The 20,875-nt window shown below is 40.3% G+C and overlaps 2 protein-coding genes across 6 annotated transcripts in view; one reads left to right on the top strand and one right to left on the bottom strand.

Annotated features, from left to right (window-relative positions):
* The window catches only part of LOC134614247 (cytosolic beta-glucosidase-like), a 54,852-nt gene extending 46,302 nt beyond the window's left edge, over nucleotides 1-8,550 (bottom strand). For 2 of the 5 annotated variants that reach the window (XM_063457833.1, XM_063457832.1), the window contains exons 1-2: nucleotides 8,483-8,550; nucleotides 2,230-2,399 (exon numbers count right to left, since the gene is read on the bottom strand). In XM_063457833.1, coding sequence (XP_063313903.1) covers nucleotides 2,230-2,314 — 85 coding nt within the window. In that variant the 5' untranslated portion in view covers nucleotides 2,315-2,399; nucleotides 8,483-8,550. Of the gene's footprint in view, nucleotides 1-2,229; nucleotides 2,400-7,182; nucleotides 7,275-7,425; nucleotides 7,470-7,504; nucleotides 7,592-8,482 lie in introns of those variants that run through there. The other 3 variants (XM_063457835.1, XM_063457836.1, XM_063457834.1) reach the window with 3 other exon arrangements.
* The window catches only part of ADGRA3 (adhesion G protein-coupled receptor A3), a 53,891-nt gene continuing 40,638 nt past the window's right edge, over nucleotides 7,623-20,875 (top strand). Inside the window, exons 1-2 of the mRNA XM_063457831.1 lie at nucleotides 7,623-7,879; nucleotides 20,344-20,415. Coding sequence (XP_063313901.1) covers nucleotides 7,629-7,879; nucleotides 20,344-20,415 — 323 coding nt within the window. The 5' untranslated portion in view covers nucleotides 7,623-7,628. The remainder of the gene's footprint in view (nucleotides 7,880-20,343; nucleotides 20,416-20,875) is intronic.

Raw genomic sequence — 20,875 nt, 5'->3', positions numbered from 1 at the left:
TGCTCACAACAGGAGATCCAGGTATCAGTAGGTAACTGTGGTTGCCCAAGTCATTTTTAGTGGCCTCATACAGATGGATGAGGTATGCAGCACTGAAAATCAACTCTGCATACAGCTTTTTAAATAGGTATTTAAATACTTACTGCTGCATTACTGTGTCAACAGGGTTAAATCCCTGCTCACACCAGGGAGAATCAGGTATGTGGGAGTATTTGTAGTGGCCCCAGACTGGCTGATGAGCTGTATGCAGTGCCAAAATCGTTGGTGATTCTACGGTTGGAGGCTGCTGAAGGGAATGAAGGCCAGTGTTTGAATAGACCCTTACAGGGTCTTCTTAAATGCCCCAAGCCAATTGTGACTGGTGCTAGGCTTTGCTAGATGCCCAGCACCGATCACAGTGTGATAGGCTGGAAAAGCATTCTTCACTTACTATTACAGTTAAATCTTCCTTTAATACTGAAAAAAATCCAGTACATCACAGCAATATCCCACTCTCTAATGTTTTACCTGGGAAACTTATCCTATGATATCAGTACTGATATTAGCAGAGGGTTTGCTTTGAGTTAGTGGTAGGGTCATTGTTAGGGGTAGGGTAGAATTGGTGTAGGATTAGTATTAGTGTCAGGTAAGGGTTAATGCTGGTTTAGGGTTAGGGATAGTGTAGGGTTAATGGTAAGGTTAGGCTGCATATATGGTTAGAGTAAGTGTAACTCTAGAGTTAGTGTTAGGGTGGGTTGGTATAGGGTTAGTGATTATATTCTTCTTGAAGAAGCCTATTGTAGGCGAATCGCGTCTAGAAATTGTTTTAAAATTTGATATATTGTTATAATAAAGGAATTTGGGCCCTAAACATTTTAGTTGCCACATTCCTTTCCTACTTTTATTTTATTTTATTTCTAAGCCTGACTTTTTTTGTTTTCATCAATCTAAGAAACGCCAAAAGAATCCTTAGGTGGGGATTATACCACCCATACGTTACACACCGAGCAGTAAGGCCTGCTCAATATATTGTGAGTACATTTCATACTTTCTTTTAAATTTATACTCCAGTTAATGCAGTGAGCACTATATATCTTATCCTTTAATTTTCGGCTGGAACCACCGTTGGACTACTGAATTTCAAGTTGCAACTCCATATATCCTTGAGTGGGGATCATTCCACTTCACACATTTCATACCAGAGCTGGATTTTAGCTCTGTAAATTGTGAGTAATACTTACATATTTTTTTATATCCATATAAACTTACCTACTGTACCATTGGATTTCCTTTTTTCTGCTTGTCTTCCCATATGGCTCACTGAAAATACAAGTCTACATCTGTGACGAATCACCGCTGCTCTACAGGAATTTCCCTTATTTACTGTGGACTATTATCCTGGACTCTGTTTGTAGTTATTTAACTATTTTATGTATACATTTTATATATATTTTCTGCATTAAAGGCGCACCCTTTCTTTTGTTTCTTGCTCTATTTCTAACTATAGGGGATTGGAGGGTACTCCCCTTTATATAGGTGTGCTGCCTGTTTATTATATACCCCCCATATTTGTGGCCTTTTTAGTGCTGATCCTATTTTGACTTTTTGGTATAAGGTTAGTGTAACCTACCACAAATCAGTTGGAGCCTAGACATATTAGACATTTGACAATGTTTGTTTGTTTTTAGTTTCAATGGATGTGTAAAAAGTATTATAAGCAAAAATATGACAACTCTGTTTTTTTCCCGTGTTTAACAATGTTGTGTTAGGTACATATATAAGATGTTGAAAGATAGCCTTTTCTGTCCTTTAAAAAGTTATCCCATTTTTCCTCTTCATTACAATTGGGACCTGTCCCTTTAACTGTATTTATGCCTATATCTTTAATGAATTGAGGCATGTCAGAATATTTAAACAGACACTAATAGAAGTCTTATACACAGGTATTGTGTCTGGCTTTTGTGTTGTATGTAATGACTTCTGCTCCTGTGATAGCAATCTGCACTCTCCACAGGTGCTGCTGTTTTGGGCCCCAATGTAAGACTCCTCTACTCCTTTTTTAAAGCACCTCATTTTTCTACGGACGGATTTCCCTGGATTCTTTGCCTTCACCTTGTACCTTGGATTTAATATTCTCTTTTGCCCCGGTTATACTTGCTCCACAATTTGGTTGTGGATAAAAGTTTTGTTCTCTGGATTGAGATTTGTAATTTCGCTTTGCATAAAAAAAAAAAAGTGAAAAACATGTACCTTCAACCTGGTAAGCTGCAGTAGATGCACCCCATGCAAAGTCCTTTGGAAACTGATAGCATTTGTTTCCATCTGATACATCCATGTTGATAGATTGTGGAGTGGAAACTATCAAATGACTCTGGTGGTTCAAGGAATCTGATCTGCCAAATCACTGCTGATTTTTCAGTCTGGAAACAAAAACAAAAATCTAAAACTTAACAAACTAAACAAGATAATTCTTTATAAACATCCACCGATGTTATACATACATCGGTGTCCTGTAACAAAACAGAAATTCATTCTAAAAAGTATACACTAGATGGCGATATTACAGCATTTGAAAACATTAAAATTAACATAGAGAATTGATTATTCCCAATCTGCAATTTGTGATCTACTTTGAACCAGGATTTAATTTTTTGTAAACGTTTTTCAAATTATTTCATATTTTGAATAAACGTTTAAAATGATTTTGATTTTAAAATATTTTTAAAAAATTGTTTAATATTTTGATATATTTTTGATATTTTAATTTTTTTCGAAAAAAAAATGTCTCCAAAAAATATTAAATCCTTTGAAAAGCTTATCCAAAAATATGAAGTCATTGAGTTCTTGCTTACTTGCTCCGGCTGTAAATCACTCTTTCCGAGCTTTCCTTTCATTTACATGCCCTGTGTGGCCCATGCATGTTTGTATAATGCTTACTTTCTATAACACGTAAGGATTATTTACTAATCTGTTAATTGCTGGGACTTTATAAGGAAATTGCAAAGTTCATACCATTAAGTTAGAGAAATAACAATTGCATATCATGTTACAGAAAATCTACAGCTATTTGGACTAGCCTCTTGAGATTAACAAAATGTTCAAAGAAATAAAAACAACAAAAATGTCTCACCCCCCCCCCCCCCCCAAAAAAAAAAAAAAAAAACGGCTAGCCATTGCTCTCCTTTCCTCCACATGTGACCTTTGGGGTGGCTGCAGTGAATAACAGTGGGCTATGGAGTTTCCAAGTCTATGGAGGACCCAAAAACTTCTTGTTATCTGGCTGTTCCTAAAATAAAGCTGACCAGAGGGCAACATCAGTACAAGATTAGAATAGCCTCCCAACCTATAATAGAGGACCAAGGGATTGCCATTCCTCTGGTACTAAAGCAGTGTTAGAACAAAGGGGGATCACCAAGGCAAAAGACAGAAGACAGGAGAATTTATATCTGACTGGCAGCACAGGTTAACTGTGGTCCTCAAATACCTGCATCTAAATTATAAAAAAAAAAAAAAAAAGCCAGGGCGTCTGTTGTTAAGCCTGCTACACATACAGGAGAAGTGAAGTATTTAATTGCTTTGGCAGGCAGAAATCAGGGCATCAGCACCATAGTAGAAGCTGCACGCCGATATGTGTGTAGTTATTTGTTCCTGTATACATATTTGTAAATTTGTGCGTCTAAGTGTGGATGTATGTATCCACCTTTTAGAATTCGTCAAAAAAATCCAACAGTGTCTATTGTTAGTTTGCCCTCAATCACAAATTTCCCATCACCTTTCCCAATAACTGGACGACACGCAGTATCAGGAGCAGAACACTGCGGTGTTCGTATGGTCGAGTGTCCGATTTGGGTTCCAGACACTCGACGACCAAACACCGCTGGTTCGTTCGTATGGAAAGATGGCCGCCGCCATGTGTTCGTATGCCGAATGGTGGCCACCCAGGGAATACACAGTGCATTCGTGTGATTGTCAATTAAGGTAGTGTGAATAACGATAAGGGGTTTTATTAGTGCCACCTCCTCTCCGGGGTGGCCTGGTTGTTCGGTATTTTGTTTGTTTGTTGAATGGTACACTGGTTCAAAGTAGATTGTTACCGAAAAACTAGATGAATGCTACAACAGTTTGTTACTTGTTTCTTCTACAAGTGTAACGGACCGTGGGAAATGGAGTAAAATACTGCAACAATTAAGGTCAGGGACATGATGAGTAGCACAACACAGTCCGCTACACTGTATTTCCGTATATTATGTAGGCTACTCTATTTGTCAATAATAAGTCCATTGTCTTCGGATAAAAAGCCATTTATTTTTTTTAACAAAATGTGAAATTGATTTTCGTGATTTGTCTCTTTGAGATTACAGCTGCGATATTATTAAGCCAAACAAGCTGTGTTATCTTTAGGAAATGGGCTGCATCTGAAGCTATTTTGATCTGCAAAGCAATCTCCTTCTGTTTGTATGACCCAGAGAAGGCCTTTGGTTCCCTAATAAGTGACTGCAGAAATCACACATATGAATTTTTAAGTAGGAATACTGTTCTAGCTTTACAAGCTGGCTAATTTCCAACTCCTTTGACAAATGGATAATTTGACGCAAGAGCATCGTTATTAATCCACTTATAAAATAGGTGAAGAAAAGAATATAGATGGGTAAGATAAGGAAAAGAAAAGAATAGGAAGGAAGGAAGTGAAGGATTTTTTTCCTTAGAAGAAAAGAAAATGGCCTCTTAAAAGGCTCTAAAAGGCCTCTAAAAAAATACAAATAAAGGGGAAGAAGACAAAAAAAATAATAAATCACTTATTACTTTTTATTATTTGCCTGATCTGAATGCAAGATCCAAGATAAAAAGAGAGATTGATTAGTTTGTGATGAAAAGATTAAAAGACGACAAAGAAGAACATGATTTTCCTATGCAAGAACCAAATCTCCAGGAAGTGTGTTGTCCCTTGAATCTATTTCACAGGAATATTTGAAAAATATGTTTGAAAAGCCTAGAAATAAAATAAGGCTTGATATGGCAGAAAGGTTTGACAAAATAAAAAAATAAAAATAAAATGTGGAGCAGCAACTAAAAAATTACAAAGATAAATTTCAAATTGGAGAGATTGAAATGTATCTTTGTAATCTTTTAGTTGCTGCTCCACATTTTTTTATTTTGTATTGTCTTCAGACAATATAAGAAAAAATGTAAAACGTCATGTTCAAGGTGAAAAACTGAGGAGAGTTTGTGTTGTCCCTGTGTTTAGGTGCAGATAAAAGCGTTTGATGGTCAGCAGGACTTTCTTAAAAGAGAGGAAATATGGTATTGAAGGCTCTTTGTTGGATACTATTTGGGTCTTATTTGACTCTACATCTGCTTTAATAGTTGGCTTGTGTTTACTGTGAAATTGTTTTGATATAAGTACCCATTAGTGCCCATTAGCCCCCTTACTTTTTGTCCTATGACCCAAACCGCTAGCTGAAATGTTTTTATTACACTTTCCTGCTATGTTTTTTTTTCCTTTCTGTATGGCTGAAACTTAACATTATATTTTTTATTTAATGTAAATTCAATTTGAATTCTCACTTTTGTTATTAAGCGTATAAACTTCGCAGTTTTCTGAATTAGTGATTTGTGAAAAATGGAAAGTCTGGCTCACCTTTCACACCTCACCCCTCTGTACATCCTTAAAATGGCTTCCTGTATTCTATAGGGGTCAATTCAAAATACTAACCCTTACCAATAAAGCTTTAAACAACGTTAGCCGTTACATTTCTTCATTGATTCGTAGGTACGCCCATTCTCTGTTTCTCCGCTCTGGCTTTCTCCTGTGTGCTGTCCTTACCCTTTCTGCTAAGTCACACTTGCAGGACTTTTCATGGACGGCTACAGCCTGTCTACCCCCCATCAGATTCTCTCCTAGTCTTCAATTGTTTAAGTCCCTCAAAACTCATCTTTTCAGAAATACTTATGGCCTTCCACAGTAACTTCTATTTCACAAATCTGTCTCTGGCTCTCTCTTAAAGAGGGATACTCCACTCTCACTTCCAGTTCTGCTACTTTTCCACCTTGTTTTTTGCTGTTCCCCTCAATGCTGTTCCTATTATGTCTTTATACTCCACTCCTCTAGACTCTAAGCTCATCTGAGAATCTACCATCTACCTATTGTTCCTGTAATATTTGGTAAAATTCCACCTTTAAAAATATTGTAAAGCGTTGCGGGATAAGTTGGCGATATATAAATACCAATTATACTAATAATAATAAAGAAAACTGGCAAATTCTGATTACTTCCTATAAATGGAAGCAAAGTAATCAGAGAACATAACTGACACTTTTCAGAACACATTGATAAATATCCCCTGGTTGTACTGGTCTATGTGAGGGTTTGGGAACTCCTTGTCTTGTGTATATGAATTGCACTCGCTCTCCTCCTTCATCCACTGTATACTGGGCACCTCTAAGTCCTGTGTGGGGCTTCCCAGGGACAACGCCAACCTGGCGGTATGGGATCTGGCAGAACGCTGACCTGGATGTGCCGGGTCTGGGATACACACAAACTGGGGGTGCGGGCTCAGGGAGAGCCCAGACCTGGGGGTGCGGGCTCAGGGAGAGCCCAGACCTGGGGGTGCGGGCTCAGGGAGAGCCCAGACCTGGGGGTGCGGGCTCAGGGAGAGCCCAGACCTGGGGGTGCGGGCTCAGGGAGAGCCCAGACCTGGGGGTGCGGGCTCAGGGAGAGCCCAGATCTGGGGGTGCGGGCTCAGGGAGAGCCCAGACCTGGGGGTGCGGGCTCAGGGAGAGCCCAGACCTGGGGGTGCGGGCTCAGGGAGAGCCCAGACCTGGGGGTGCGGGCTCAGGGAGAGCCCAGACCTGGGGTTGTGGGCTCAGGTAAAATATCTGACCTGGAAGTGAGAACTCTGGGAGAACCCCATCCTGGGTGTGCATGCAGTGAGAGTAGCAAGCCCCCTGCACTGTTTGTGCGAGGCCAGTTCTGGGAGTCTCCTGCTATGTGCTATTGGTTTGTGAGCCCCTTGATCTATGCTTGAAGATTGCTAGAGGCCCCCCCCCATCGTATGTGAGAGAGAGTTAGATGGGGGTCTGCTAGTCCTTTGTCCAATGTGTGTAGTTTGGGTGCCCCTTGCCCTGCGAGGGGTTTGCAATCCCTTCCAGCACCTGGCATGTTTACCGGGAAGGAGGAAGGTCTATAATCTCCTCTGTGCTCACCGAACAGACTGACTATAACGTCGGGGTAAATGTGAGACAATGTGACCAGCAGCTAAACAGACCTCCCATACTGTGAGCTCCACACGCACTCCATAGCAAAACAGACCCTCCCCCTTCATCTGTGTGTCCCCCCTGTCTCACTAGACAGACCCTCCCCCATTCACCGGAGTGACCCCACGTTGAACGGACCCCTACTCGCTGAGGTGTCCCCCTCCCCATTACCGGACCCCCTCCCCCACTCACCGTGCAGATTCCGTGCTGAGCACAGACGCTCCCTCCCCCACTCCCGCTCGCAGTTACGGTCCCGTACAGCCGGACCTACCGGCAGATCCCCAGCCCTGGAGCAATGAGCGGAGAGCACGGGCAGGCGGAAGGCGGCGGCCGGAGAGGCTGAAGGAGGAGACCCCGTACAGCGAGGCCGGAGCAGGCAGTGAGCGCAGCGCGGGATGGGGGCCTGCTCTTACTGGGGGCCGGGGCTGCTGCTGTTAGGCTGCGCCCTGCTCTCCGCCGTGCTAACCGACGGCGATGGACGTGGCTCCGGCGGAGTATCGGCTCTACCCCCAGGCTGCAAGCAGGACGGCAGGCCCAAGGGATCAGGCAAGGCGGCCAGCTCCGAGCCCGGGAGGGTGGTCTGCAACAGCCTGGACACCGGCAGGAGCTTCCCGCTGGGACCCCTGCCCAACCGGACCAGCACCCTGTGAGTACACCGACAGCGAATTCCCTATGTATCATTATCGCACGTTCAGTGTAAGGGGCTATGCTGGGAAACCTTGTAAACGTGGAACGATCACTATAGAACACAAAGCAGCGTTCTATCTGAACGTTCCACGAATGGAACGTTGTCCCAGAATTGCCATATATGCCCAGGGCCTGGTCCTCGTAACAGTAGAGGCATTATATGAAAAGGACACGTTATCTACATAGTGTAGCTATTACTAGTCGAGTGTGTATAGTAATATTTTTTACTTTTTAAATTGACGGTGCACCATGTGGAAAAAGAGACCTGTGTACACCATATTTACTAAAGTGTGAATTATTAATAATTAAAAAAATACATTTAGAAATTATTCCAAATTAACCAATCTGGAAAAAAGAATCTCAGCTATATTTATTGACCTAGAATTTGAAATTCAATTTGATTTCCCATATATTGAAACTTTAGCTTATAACCTGTTGAGTAATGTTGTATGAAAATGTTATTTGTAACAAAAGTTAGAATTCTTAAAACCAAATAAACCATGATCAATAGAATGGCTTGCAGAGTGTTGTGTATTTATGTGTATGTGTAAAAAATACATACCTGTTTTACTTGGTTTCTTAGAGAGCGCATTCGCCTCTTCAGATTACTGTATATGTTTAGAGAAAAAAAAGCAAAACAGGAAATAGTGGGGATTTCTCTGCCAAACTCTGACCTCCCATAGATTTCTATATGGAATTAGTGAGCATGCTTCTCTTTATCTCATGTACATTTTTACCAATGAGAAAACACTAATGAATGTGGTTTGCTGATGTGAAAATCATATATTATTAGTATTTAACGTATTGAAGAGAAAAAAAATTCCACTCTTCATATTTTTCTAGTTTAGATTTTTTTGTGTAAGTATTGCATATATCTGAATGTCATTACAATATTCTATAGGACAATGAGATAAGTTGAGTTGATCACATTTATGGTTAAGGCATCTCACCTTCATTTTGGTGATAAGACCACCTCAAATAGGTTGGAGCTATGAAGTATGGTGTTTATATATTTTCTTTTTACTATACATAAACTGGACATATTTGACGATGCATAGTAACATTTTTGTCTAGGCCTGTGATTACCTGTGAGCACAGGGGCTCATGAGTACGTAATGTCTGTATAGAACATTATGGAAATGCAAAATGTAGAAATTTACTGGGCAAGCACAAGACTATTTGGTGCTCACAGAATGACAGTAAAGGAATTAGTCATTTTCTCAATCTGAAAGCAGATGAGCAAAAAGGATCCAGTCTGTATCCCAAGGGGGAAAGTGTGCCAATTCTTTGTCACCACAGGATGTAGTTAGTCTAACAAAAGTAGCTGCTTTATTGAATTAAAAGTGGCACAGCAAATTGACACTTATTGGACAGTATTAATAAAAGTTCTGACGCGTTTTGTGCCTGTTAGGGCACCTCCACATTTGGCTGTTCTCTTCTTTTATTATTGGTAGTGTGCTATACCCTGCGCGCTGTGCCATTTTTCAACATACCATGTGCCATGTTTAAAGCAACTATTTTATTTTTAGTTACACAAATTGCATCCTGTGGTGGCATTTAATTGCAACTCTCTCCCCATTTGGCAAAACCTAAAGATCCTTTTCTGTCATCGTGGAAATGCAGTAGAGGTGTTTCTTAAACCTACCTCTGACCCGCTCTTCATCTTAGCAAACACAATTGGGTCTTATTCACTAAATAGTGAATTGTGAGTTGAAAATCAATTTTATGAGAAGATGGCTCATATGGAAAATTATCTACAACATTCTCAATTAAGACCTTTTTTATTGATACATTTTCCGGTTTAAATTTCACGACAATTTTTGAGTAAACCACTATACTAGTATTTACAGGTTTGTGTAAAACCAGAAATGTCACTATCTTATCTAGAGGTTTTGGATAGACTCTATTCTTTTGTAAGGAACGAACATTCTCAATTAAGTGCGAATTTAAATTGAATTGAAGGTGAATTTCAAATTTAAGGTCAACGTAGCTGAACTGGAAATATTCTCCATGTCAGCTTATGTTTTCAGTTCGGCTACTTTGGCCTTATATTTGAAATTCACTTTGCATTCTCACTTTAGTTATTTTTCGGTGTCAGTGGTTTTTAAAGTGGTGCTGTCACTATATGTAACTGCAGTGCTGTGCAGGTAGTTGTGATTTTAACTTCCCTTGTTGGCATCCTGTACCACTGTAACACTTGAGTGATGGTCTTTAAAAAAAAAAAAAAAAAAAAAGGCCTTCTTGCTCAGTTAATGCAGAAGTGAACGTTGGCTCTAAACCTTTGAGTGTCAGAGAATACTGGTCTAGCATATCTCTAGCACTGTCCAAATTTGAATTGCTACTTTTTTTGTCACTTTTATGTTAGCTGAGCCACAGGAGCAGAGTTAAAGGGACACTATAGTGACCAGATCAACTACAGTTTATTGTAGTTGTTCTGATGAGTATAGTCAGTCCCTGGAGTCTTTTTAATGAAAACACTTTATTTCCAGAGAAAAGGCAGTGTTTACATTACAGCCTTGGAATACCTCTAGTGGCCACTCCTAAGACACCCACTAGAGGTGCTTCCTGGGTCACTGCTGACGTTGAGCTTCTCCACGCTCGCTCTGCAGAAAGATGCTGAACTTTCCCCATAGAGATGCATTGATTGGACATGGTGGTGTTTGAGTCTACCCCCACCCCATCTTATTGGCGGAGATAATCAGTATTGACAAACTCTGCCAATCCAATGCTTTCCTAGGAGCCCTGCACAGCACTGTAAAAAGGTGAGTTTTAACCCTTTTACAAACTACAAAAATGGCAGCATTGTACTTTTTACCATAATCATTTTGATAAGCTGTAGTGGTAATGGTGTTGTGCGTCCCTTTTAACTGACGAACAAGTTGAGTATTTTAAGGAAAGCATAGTTTCCTAAGCAGATAAGCACATGGATTCCTTGATTGGATATATTAATTAGTTGTAGATATGAGAAGCAATTTCATTATTGTTAGCAAATGCTTATTATTATTATTATTATTATTATTATTGCCATTTATATAGCGCCAACAGATTCCGTAGCGCTTTACAATATTATGAGAGGAGATTTAACTATAAATGGGACAATTACAAATAAACTTACAGTAACAATAGGTTGAAGAGGACCCTGCTCAATCGAGCTTACATTCTATAGGAGGCGGGGTGTAAAACACATTAGGACAGGAATTTGCAATCAAATAAGGTGGGCTGCCCTTTAGGAGAGGGCAAGAGACAGGTATGTGAGGTAGGGGTTAGTCTTGGAGGCCATAAGCTTTCCTAAAGAGATGGGTTTTAAGGCACTTCTTAAAAGATGCAAGACTAGGGGAGAGTCTGATGGCAGTAGGCAGGCTATTCCATAGGAAGGGAGCCGCCCGCGAGAAGTCCTGCAAGCGCGAGTTGGCCGTACAAGTGCGGACAACGGACAGGAGGTGGTCACGGGCAGAGCGGAGAGACCGAGAAGGGACATACCTATGGATCTGTGAGGAGATATAAGAGGGGCTAGAGTTGTTCAGTGCTTTATAGGTGTGAGTTAGTACCTTGAATTGACTCCTATAGCATACAGGAAGCCAATGTAAGGACTGGCAGAGGGGTGAGGTGTGAGAGAAACGACTAGAGAGGAAAATCAATCTAGCAGCAGCGTTCATTACGGACTGTAGGGGTGCAGTACGGCTATTGGGAAGACCAATCAGGAGAGGGTTACAATAATCCATGCGGGAAATTACTAGAGCATGGACAAGCTCCTTGGTAGTATCTGGTGCAAGAAAGGGGCGGATGCGGGCTATGTTTTTAAGATGGAATCTACAGGATTTGGCAACATGCTGGATGTGAGGCTCAAAGGTGAGACCAGAGTCAAGAATGACGCCAAGACAGCGCGCTTGCAAGGATGGACTGATGTTGGTACCACAAACTTGGAAGGAGTGCGAAAGAGGAGGATCAGTATTAGGAGGAGGAAAGACAAGGAGTTCAGTTTTAGAGAGATTGAGTTTCAGAAAGCGGGAGGACATCCAGTCAGAGATGGAAGAAAGGCAAGCAGTGACACGTTGCAGGACGGCAGGGGAGTGGTCCGGGGAGGAGAGATATAGCTGGGTGTCATCAGCGTACAAGTGGTAGTGGAATCCAAAAGAGGTAATAAGTTGTTTGCCAAGAGAGGCAGTATAAAGAGAAAATAGAAGGGGACCAAGGACGGAGCCTTGGGGAACTCCAACCGAGACAGGACGAGGGGAGGAGGTATCATTAGAAAAGGAGACACTGAATGAGCGTTGGGAGAGATAAGAGGAAAACCATGAGAGGACAGAGTCACAGAGCCCAAGCGATTGAAGAGTTTGAAGAAGGAGAGCATGATCAACGGTGTCAAAGGCCGCTGAGAGGTCAAGAAGAATTAGTATGGAGTAGTGGCCTTTGGATTTAGCTGCGATTAGGTCGTTAGTAACTTTGATAAGGGCAGTCTCTGTAGAGTGGAGAGGGCGGAAGCCAGATTGAAGGGGGTCAAGGAGAGAGTTGGAATTGAGGAAATGAGACACACGGGTAAAGACAAGTCTTTCCAGAAGCTTTGAGGAAAAAGGGAGCAGGGATATGGGACGGTAGTTAGAGAGGGTGTATGGGTCGAGGGATGGTTTTTTTAGTATAGGTACTACAGTGGCATGTTTAAGGTCAGCAGGGACTATGCCAGAAGAGAGCGAGCAGTTGAAGATGTGTGTTAGAGAAGGCACAAGACAAGTGGAGAGAGATCTGATAAGGTGAGATGGGACAGGATCGAGCGGGCAAGTGGTGGGGCGAGAGGAGCAAATAAGAGCAGCCACCTCTTGGTCAGTAGCTGGGGAGAATGTCTGAAGGGTAGGAACGGCATGATCTATGTGTGATTGAGAAACAGAAAGGCAAGGAGGGGAGAATTCTTTCCTTAGCTGTTCAATCTTGTCAGTGAAGTAACATGCAAAGTTATCAGCAGTAAGGTTAGTTTTGGGGGTGGCCACAGCAGGGCGAAGAAGAGAATTAAAGGTGTCAAAGAGACGCCTGGGGTTGCGGGAACATGAACTAATGAGAGAGGAAACATAGGACTGTTTGGCAAGGGCAAGGGCTGCACTGTATGAACACAATATGAATCTATAATGGAGAAAGTCTGATTGGGTACGAGACTTCCTCCAGGAGCGTTCAGCACAACGGGAGCATCTTTGCAGGTAGCGCGTTGATTTAGTATGCCATGGTTGGGGGCGGGTCCTCCTCGAGGTGCTTGTTTGGAGTGGCGCTGCAGTGTTCAAGGCAGATGTAAGAGTAGAGTTATATATGGAGATGGCCCGTGAAGGACAGGGGAGGGAAGGGATGGACAGCAGTTGTGAATCAATGTCAGCTGACAACTGTTGGAGATCAAGAGAATTAAGGTCCCTCCTGAGTTGAGGGGGGTTAGGCTGAGGTTTTTGGGTGAGGGGGTATTCGAGAGCAAATGATAAGAGGTGGTGATCAGAGAGTGGATATGGAGTGTTGCAGATATTAGATACTGTACATGCATAAGTGAAGATTAGGTCAAGGGTATTGCCAGCTACATGGGTGGGAGAATTTGCCCACTGCGATAGCCCGAGGGAGGAAGTAATTGAAAGTAGTTTAGTGGCTGCAGAGGTCAAAGGTGGGTTTATAGGAATATTGAAGTCCCCGAGAATTAGGGATGGAATGTTAGAAGAGAGGAAATAGGGTAGCCAGGCAGCAAAGTGGTCAAGGAAGAGAAGAGGGGAACCAGGGGGACGGTAAATAACAGCAATGTTAGCAGAGAAGGGTTTGAAAAGGCGAATTGAGTGTATTTCAAATGACGGGAAAGAGAGGGAAGGGGGGGTGGGAAGAGGTATAAAAGAGCAGTGAAGGGAGAGGAGAAACCCAACACCACCACCTTTACATTCAGAGTTTCTTGGGTTGTGGGTAAGTTGGAGACCACCGAAGGACAAAGATGCAGGGGTAGCAGTGTCAGAGGTGGAGAGCCAGGTTTCTGTTAAGGCTAGTAAATCTATTGAACGAGAGATGAAGAAGTCATGGACAGCAGTGGATTTAGTTATATTGCAAACAGAGCGTGCGTTCCAGAGGGCAGTATTGAAGGAGGATTTAGAGGAATATGAGATGGGTATGAGATTAGTGTGGATCCTTGGGTTAGTATGTGCTGAGTTTGTTGAGAGGGGACCGGGGTTAGGAGAGACATCACCAGCTGCTAGGAGCAGAAGGATAGAAAGGAAGTGAAGGTGGGAGTAGGATTTGAAAGTGCTTTACATACATTATGTGAACGGAGGTTAAGGTTGGTCAAAACAATTCTCTATTTACCCTGTTTTTTTGATCCCTACAAATTTCAGCTAGATACAATAGAAAAGTTAATACTCACAAATCACTTGCAGGGTCCAGTATGAATTCCTTCAATACTGAAAATAGTGTTCTGAAAATTATTTTATAGCGTGTTATCACTTGTAGCACCCACAAACGTTCTCTTTGACCTTTGAAACTATTTGCAATCTCGCATATCACTGTTGACCTATGGCTATAAAGATATTTTGTCAGTGTCAGCATAATTTAAAAGTTGTTTCTTTTTCACAAATACTAGGTAAATTAAACTTATGGTGAGCAATAGAGAATAGGTTATTAGTCATATGGAAAATTAGTGAAATATTCATTATTTAGGTCCAAGTAATAATATACCAGTGCAATAATTTGCTTACATGCATATTCCAAAAGGAACTCGTGTGTTAACGCATTCCTCACCAATCCTGTGTATGTATTTGATACCACACTATAAACACATCATCTTATTGGCTACACTTGCACAGTACCACCATCCTAGTGTCTTTTAAAGGCCCTTGGTAATTAGTCCTCTTGTGTGTTTTTTCTTTTTTTTTTTTTTATAAGTATCAATAGAAATATGGAAAACAATTTATATAGTAAGCTGTGAAAATGCTTTCAATTTGTAACTTTTGTTTATAGCTAGTTTGATATAAAGTACAAGTGAGGTTATTTCCAAAAAAAAACTATTAGTATGCACTTTTTTGCAATTGTCCTTTATTTTTTATTTATTTTTTCTAACTGATCTGGTTTTGATGGGAAACAAAACCTAAATTATTATGTTATTATTTATAAAGCGCCGCAGCGCTTTGCAATTAAAACAATATTGCTGTAATTCACTGGTCTATTAGCATATTTCTTACACCTGAGGACAGCAGATTCTGCTTCCTCCCCTTGTCGCTCATTGACCAAGGAGTGCTACCAATGAGATTTGATGTCCAATGCAAATCATTCCATCCGTTTATGCATGTACCATGCATTCTAACAAAACAAACAGCAGTTTTTTTTAAAATATTTTAAAGCTGTAATCTTTAATCACAATCTTTTGGTTATTGTTTTTTTCCATATCCATTCTTTTTAAATCTTTCTCTATATTTGTTATCTTGTCTCAGTTCCTTACTTGTATGTCTGGTCACATCCTGGCTACCAGCACCTTTACGTGCCTATGTAGGAATAGTCACACTTACAGAGTTCTGGACTGCCAAAGTCATGTATGCTAGATGTGCAAGTAGTCCCCCCCCCCCCCCCCCCTCCCCGTCACAAAGCAGCAAATATCTCTGGATGTGCAGTGTTCCAAGCAGAAACACTTCCCTTCTCCAAGACCATCTCTAAAAGCAGAAGTGGTGATCAACATTTTAGTAGCCCTCTAAGTTTGGGCATTTTTGTAGTGTTTGGAGAGTTGGGGATAATGTTAAGGGGGCTTTGTGTTATAGTTTTTTTTCCCTTGGTTTCGTGGAAATGGAAAAACTGAAGAAAGGAAATCCAGTTGCAATTTGCCTTTCTGTAAATAGCCAAATCAGGTCTTATGGAGATTTCAACAGACAACCAAAATGTAGGCAAACGAACTGCAAATAACTATATTTACATTGTAACAGCGAATGGGTTAAAACGGCTGAATTGTAACAATCATGTAGTATTCAACTATTGATCGGTTGCATTTAGTGTAGACCCCCATAGTCTTTTCCTTAAAATAAAGCCTACTTGTGAATGACAATTTTTACTCTAAACCTACAAACTATATCCCTGAATAATGTCTAAGTAAATCTCCGAAATGTAAGACATGAGTTTGTTTTTCTTTTCGTTCTTATGTTTTCTTTTCGTATTCCTTTCAAGCCACATCAAAGCTTTTTGCTCAGTGTCTATTCTTTGAACATCGCCGTAGTCATTGTGTTAAAGATTGCCACAGCTGAACTAGTGCCTTTTTCATTTCATCTGGTGGATCTGACATGCTAGCAGTCTAGACCATGCATGTAATAGCTGGTTAAGGTTGTTCTATGGCAAGCCTCGACACATTTGTTACATTTCTGACTATTTTTGTTTTATTTTGCTACGTTTCGTGTGAGTGTGATGGGGGAATAAATATTTACAATAGAATTTTATTCTGTGTAAATTTTTATTCCATGTAATGTATATTTTGAATAAAGTATGTAGCACTTTCATATTTTATTGTTGTTGCTTCTATTATGTTTATTATTATTAACATTTGTATATCACAAACATTTCCCCAGTGCTTTATATTTACACATTGGGGTTATGAAGGGTAATAGCATCTTGATCCAAGGATTAAAGGACCACTCTAGGCACCCAGACCACTTCAGCTTAATGAAGTGGTCTGGGTGCCAGGTCCAGCTAGGGTTAACCCATTTTTTTTTATAAACATAGCAGTTTCAGAGAAACTGCTATGTTTCTAAATGGGTTAAGCCTTCCCCCAAATCCTCTAGTGGCTGTCTCATTGACAGCCGCTAGAGGCGCTTGCGTGATTCTCACTGTGAAAATCACAGTGAGAGCATGCAAGCGTCCATAGGAAAGCATTGATAATGCTTTCCTATGCGACCGTCTGAATGCGCGCACAGCTCTTGCCGTGCGTGCGCATTCAGCCGACGGGGCGGAACGGAGGAGGATCGGAGGCAGAGAGCTCCACGCCCAGAGCTGGAAAAAGGTACGTTTTACCCCTTTTCCCCTTTCCAGAGCCGGGCGGGAGGGGGACCCTGGGAGTGGGGGCACCCTCAGGGCACTATAGTGCCAGGAAAACAAGTATGTTTTCCTGGCACTATAGTGGTCCTTTAATCTTGACTGCCATTCTGGGGTCAAGAATGATTTTTTTTTTTTCCTAGTTTGTTGCAAAATTGGAAGTGCTTCAAACTGTTTTTTGTTTTTTTGCCTTCTTTTGGATCACCCGCAAAAAACAAATGTGAGGAAGGCTGAACTTGATGGACACATGTCTCTTTTCAACCTATGTAACTATGCAGCAACATGTAATTGACAGGCAAAACTAAAGTTGACAGATATAAGCGGTGAAGAGGTCCTTGCTCAAATACATGCTTACAATGTTTTGTCCAAGTTTAATATATAAATGAATTGGGGTACATGCAAATATGATAAAAACCTTTAAGTTCAGTAGATGATTCATTAGTATGTTAAAAACATAGTAAACACACAAACAAGCCTCTAAATGTTCATTTAAGAGACTGTCACCTTTTGTTGTTAACAAATTCTGTTATTATTATTATTATTGCCATTTATATAGCGCCAATAGATTCCGTAGCGCTTTACGATATTATTAGAGGGGGGATTAAACTATAAATAGGACAATTACAAGAAAACTTACAGGAACAATAGGTTGAAGAGGACCCTGTTTAAACGAGCTTACATTCTATAGGAGGTGGGGTGTAAAACACATTAGGACAGGAAATGGCAATCAAATAAGGTGGGAGTGAAGAAGAGCTGGAGGAGAGAGTAGAGTGCTGCCCTTTAGGAGAGAGCAAGAGACAGGTATGTAAGGTAGAGGTTACTCTGGGAGGCCATAAGCTTTCCTAAAGAGATGGGTTTTAAGGCACTTCTTAAATGATTGAAGACTAGGGGAGAGTCTGATGGCGGTAGGCAGGCTATTCCATAGGAAAGGAGCCGCCCGCGAGAGGTCCTGCAAACGCGAGTTGGCCGTTCGGGTGCGAGCAGCGGTCAGGAGGTGGGAACGAGGAGGGGCATACCTATGGATCTGTGAAGAGATATATGAGGGGCTAGAATTGTTCAGTGCTTTATAGGTATGGGTTAGCACTTTGAATTAACTCCTGTAGGATACAGGAAGCCAATGTAAGGACTGACAGAGGGGTGAGGTGTGAGAAGACCGACTAGAGGAAAATCAGTCTGGCGGCAGCATTCATTATAGACTGTAGCGGGGCAATACAGCTTTTGGGAAAACCAATCAGGAGAGGGTTACAGTAATCCATGCGGGAAATTACTAGAGCATGGACAAGCTCCTTGGTAGCATCTTGCGTAAGTCTTGTCAAGTTTGTCAAGTTTTGTTAAATGAAAGACTATACCTAAGGAAAAATAGTCCTTATTTTTTCCCTACGGTCAAAACCCACTGAATTAAAATAGGGGTTAAAAGGGGGAGAAAATGAATTTTGGATCTGTATGATTTTGAATGGTTGACAGTAATACATACGTCAACCATCATTAAAGCATTTAATACTGGTATCGTACCCTGTACATTGGCCATCACTAAAGGGTTAATTAAATATTTGGACACGTGAGCTTGCATATTACTCCAGTTATCTTTGGTATGAATCAGACTTGCTCATGTTTTCCTGTAACGTTTGACCACGTTAATTATCCAGTCACCGAGATTGCGACTGTTTCATAGTCTGTCAGGATTATTCACTAAACTCCAAATAAAATCTGAATCACAACATTTAGACTAAGATAGCTTACGGTATTTGGAAAGTTCTCTAACTCTGCAATATGCACATCTTGGCTATTAGTCTAAATGGTTGCAGGGTTTTTTGTTTTTTTAAGGGTATTTTTTTTTTTAAGTTTCGACAGTTTGGATTTGGGATTTCTTTGACTAGCTGGATGTTTGTTTTCTTATTGTAGTTTTTCAAAGCTTTCTGCCCTTTTTTTTCATATTCTGAACTTTTCCTTCCACTTCATACCATACTGTACTTCAAAATTGTATGAAATGGACTCTTCTTACTGTTTACTTGTAAGATTTTTTTTTTATTATTATTATTTTTTTTTTATTGAAATAGACATAAAGAAAATATAAAATCTGATGGTATCGGTCACATGGCTAAATGGCACCTTGTGGTCAGTTGTTAGACATGCGTCGCCATTTTCAGGTGACATTGTTTTTATATGTGGGTAGTTTTTGTTTTATGTGCTTCGAGTCTGTTCACTCATACTTTTCCGGACCAATAAAAAAAAAAAAAAAAAAGTAATCAGAACAGGACCTCTGAATAGCACTTCATAGTGACTCTTTTTTTTTTTTTTGAGTCATTTCTGCCAAAAAATATAAATTAGATTTCCATATTATTTTATGTTTCATATTTTTCCTCGAGACTTACTGCTTTTGTAATAATTTCCATGTTGGAAAAATGTCTAAGCCGCGCACATGCCAGAAACCCAACAGCCATTCACCATCCTGCCTGCATATTTAATTATTAGGTCTATTAGTAGAAAACGTTAGCATTTTCTTCTAATATATTTTCATAATCTTCGCAATATATGGAATTACAAATATAATAACAGGTTTACCATGTGGTTTAAGTTGATTATCTTTGTTGCCTTGTTGGTCGGCATTAATAAATCTATTTTTTATTTTTTACATAATATATTATTTTTTATCTATACAGAGCAGAACATCGGTGTGACTCTTTGACAGTGGTGTTTTATAGTGTTTTAATGAGGGTTTATTTACTAAACTTTGGTCAGTTATGTTGTGGACAACCACGTTAGGAAGATGTAATCTCTTGTGAGCTCTGCAGACCTGTCTATAGAATGATATTTTTATTGGTTTCAGACTCTTTGATTAGGAAGTCTCTTGGCTTTCTGTCCCCGTCCTCCTATTCTTTACATGGGAGTGCTGTGTAAATCCTAAATATACTGGTTTATGGGGATATGCAGTTAAGCAGTTGTGAATAGTCTAATTTGACACAACCTGACTGAAACTATTTGGCAAGTTGTTGTCACCCACAGATGGGCTCATTTTAGTTTTTAAAGTGGTTTTATTTGTGGAGGGAAGGGTTTGTAATTTGTATAGGCCCATACATGTCACTTGAGATTTGTGCTAGCTTAGTTTCCCCAAATTAGGTATATAGTCGCTGCAATTAATATAATATGAAGGAGGGAGTTCATTTCATCATATCCTGTATTGTAAAATAAACAGTTTTGTTCTTATGTTCCTTTAAAGCTGTATGAATTGATTTATTTCGGGACATGCCAAGCATAACCTCTGCACCTCCTTTTATCCTTTTGGAACAATTGAGTCAAATTTCTATAAAAAGGGAAGAAAGTTTCTGTTTATGCAGATCCAATGAGAATTTACATGACTTTTTTGTCTTTTTTTTTTTTTTTTGTCTTTACAATTTCACTTTTTTCTCCCCACAGAATTCTCAACGGGAATAAGATCACTGGACTGCCAAATGGTTCATTTGAAGGCTTGAGTTTTCTTGAAAGGCTGTAAGTACTATATTTACCTTCAAATGTAACAATGCTAATTCAAAGTGAATTTATCTTCTGCCATCCTATCTACACCATTGTAAAGTACACCAGGCATTGACTAATTTCCCTAGAATTTAAGATGCAGAGACCAATTTTCATTGGCTGCATGTGTGAGCTTGCAAACCTTTTATTAACCACCCCACACCACAACCATCACTTATCCACACACATCCGTCTGGCTGCACACACAACTTTAAACAGCCACCCATTCACAGCCAAACCTGCATAGCTAGCTAATTGCACACATATTCATGCATGCAGACATAGCATATGCTTTTATACATAAACACCCTTGCATACATATGTGCACAATATTGCAATGCTTAATATTTCAAGTTCCACCCTAACCAGGTTTTAAGTTACTTACCTCTTCAAGTCTGGAGGGCCCACCAGTGCTAAATTTCAGATCACAAGAGTA

This window comes from Pelobates fuscus, chromosome 6, assembly GCF_036172605.1.
Source record: "Pelobates fuscus isolate aPelFus1 chromosome 6, aPelFus1.pri, whole genome shotgun sequence".
Lineage (NCBI taxonomy): Eukaryota > Metazoa > Chordata > Amphibia > Anura > Pelobatidae > Pelobates > Pelobates fuscus.
The sequence above is the reverse complement of the archived record's forward strand: the minus strand, read 5'-3'. Positions and strand labels throughout refer to the sequence as shown.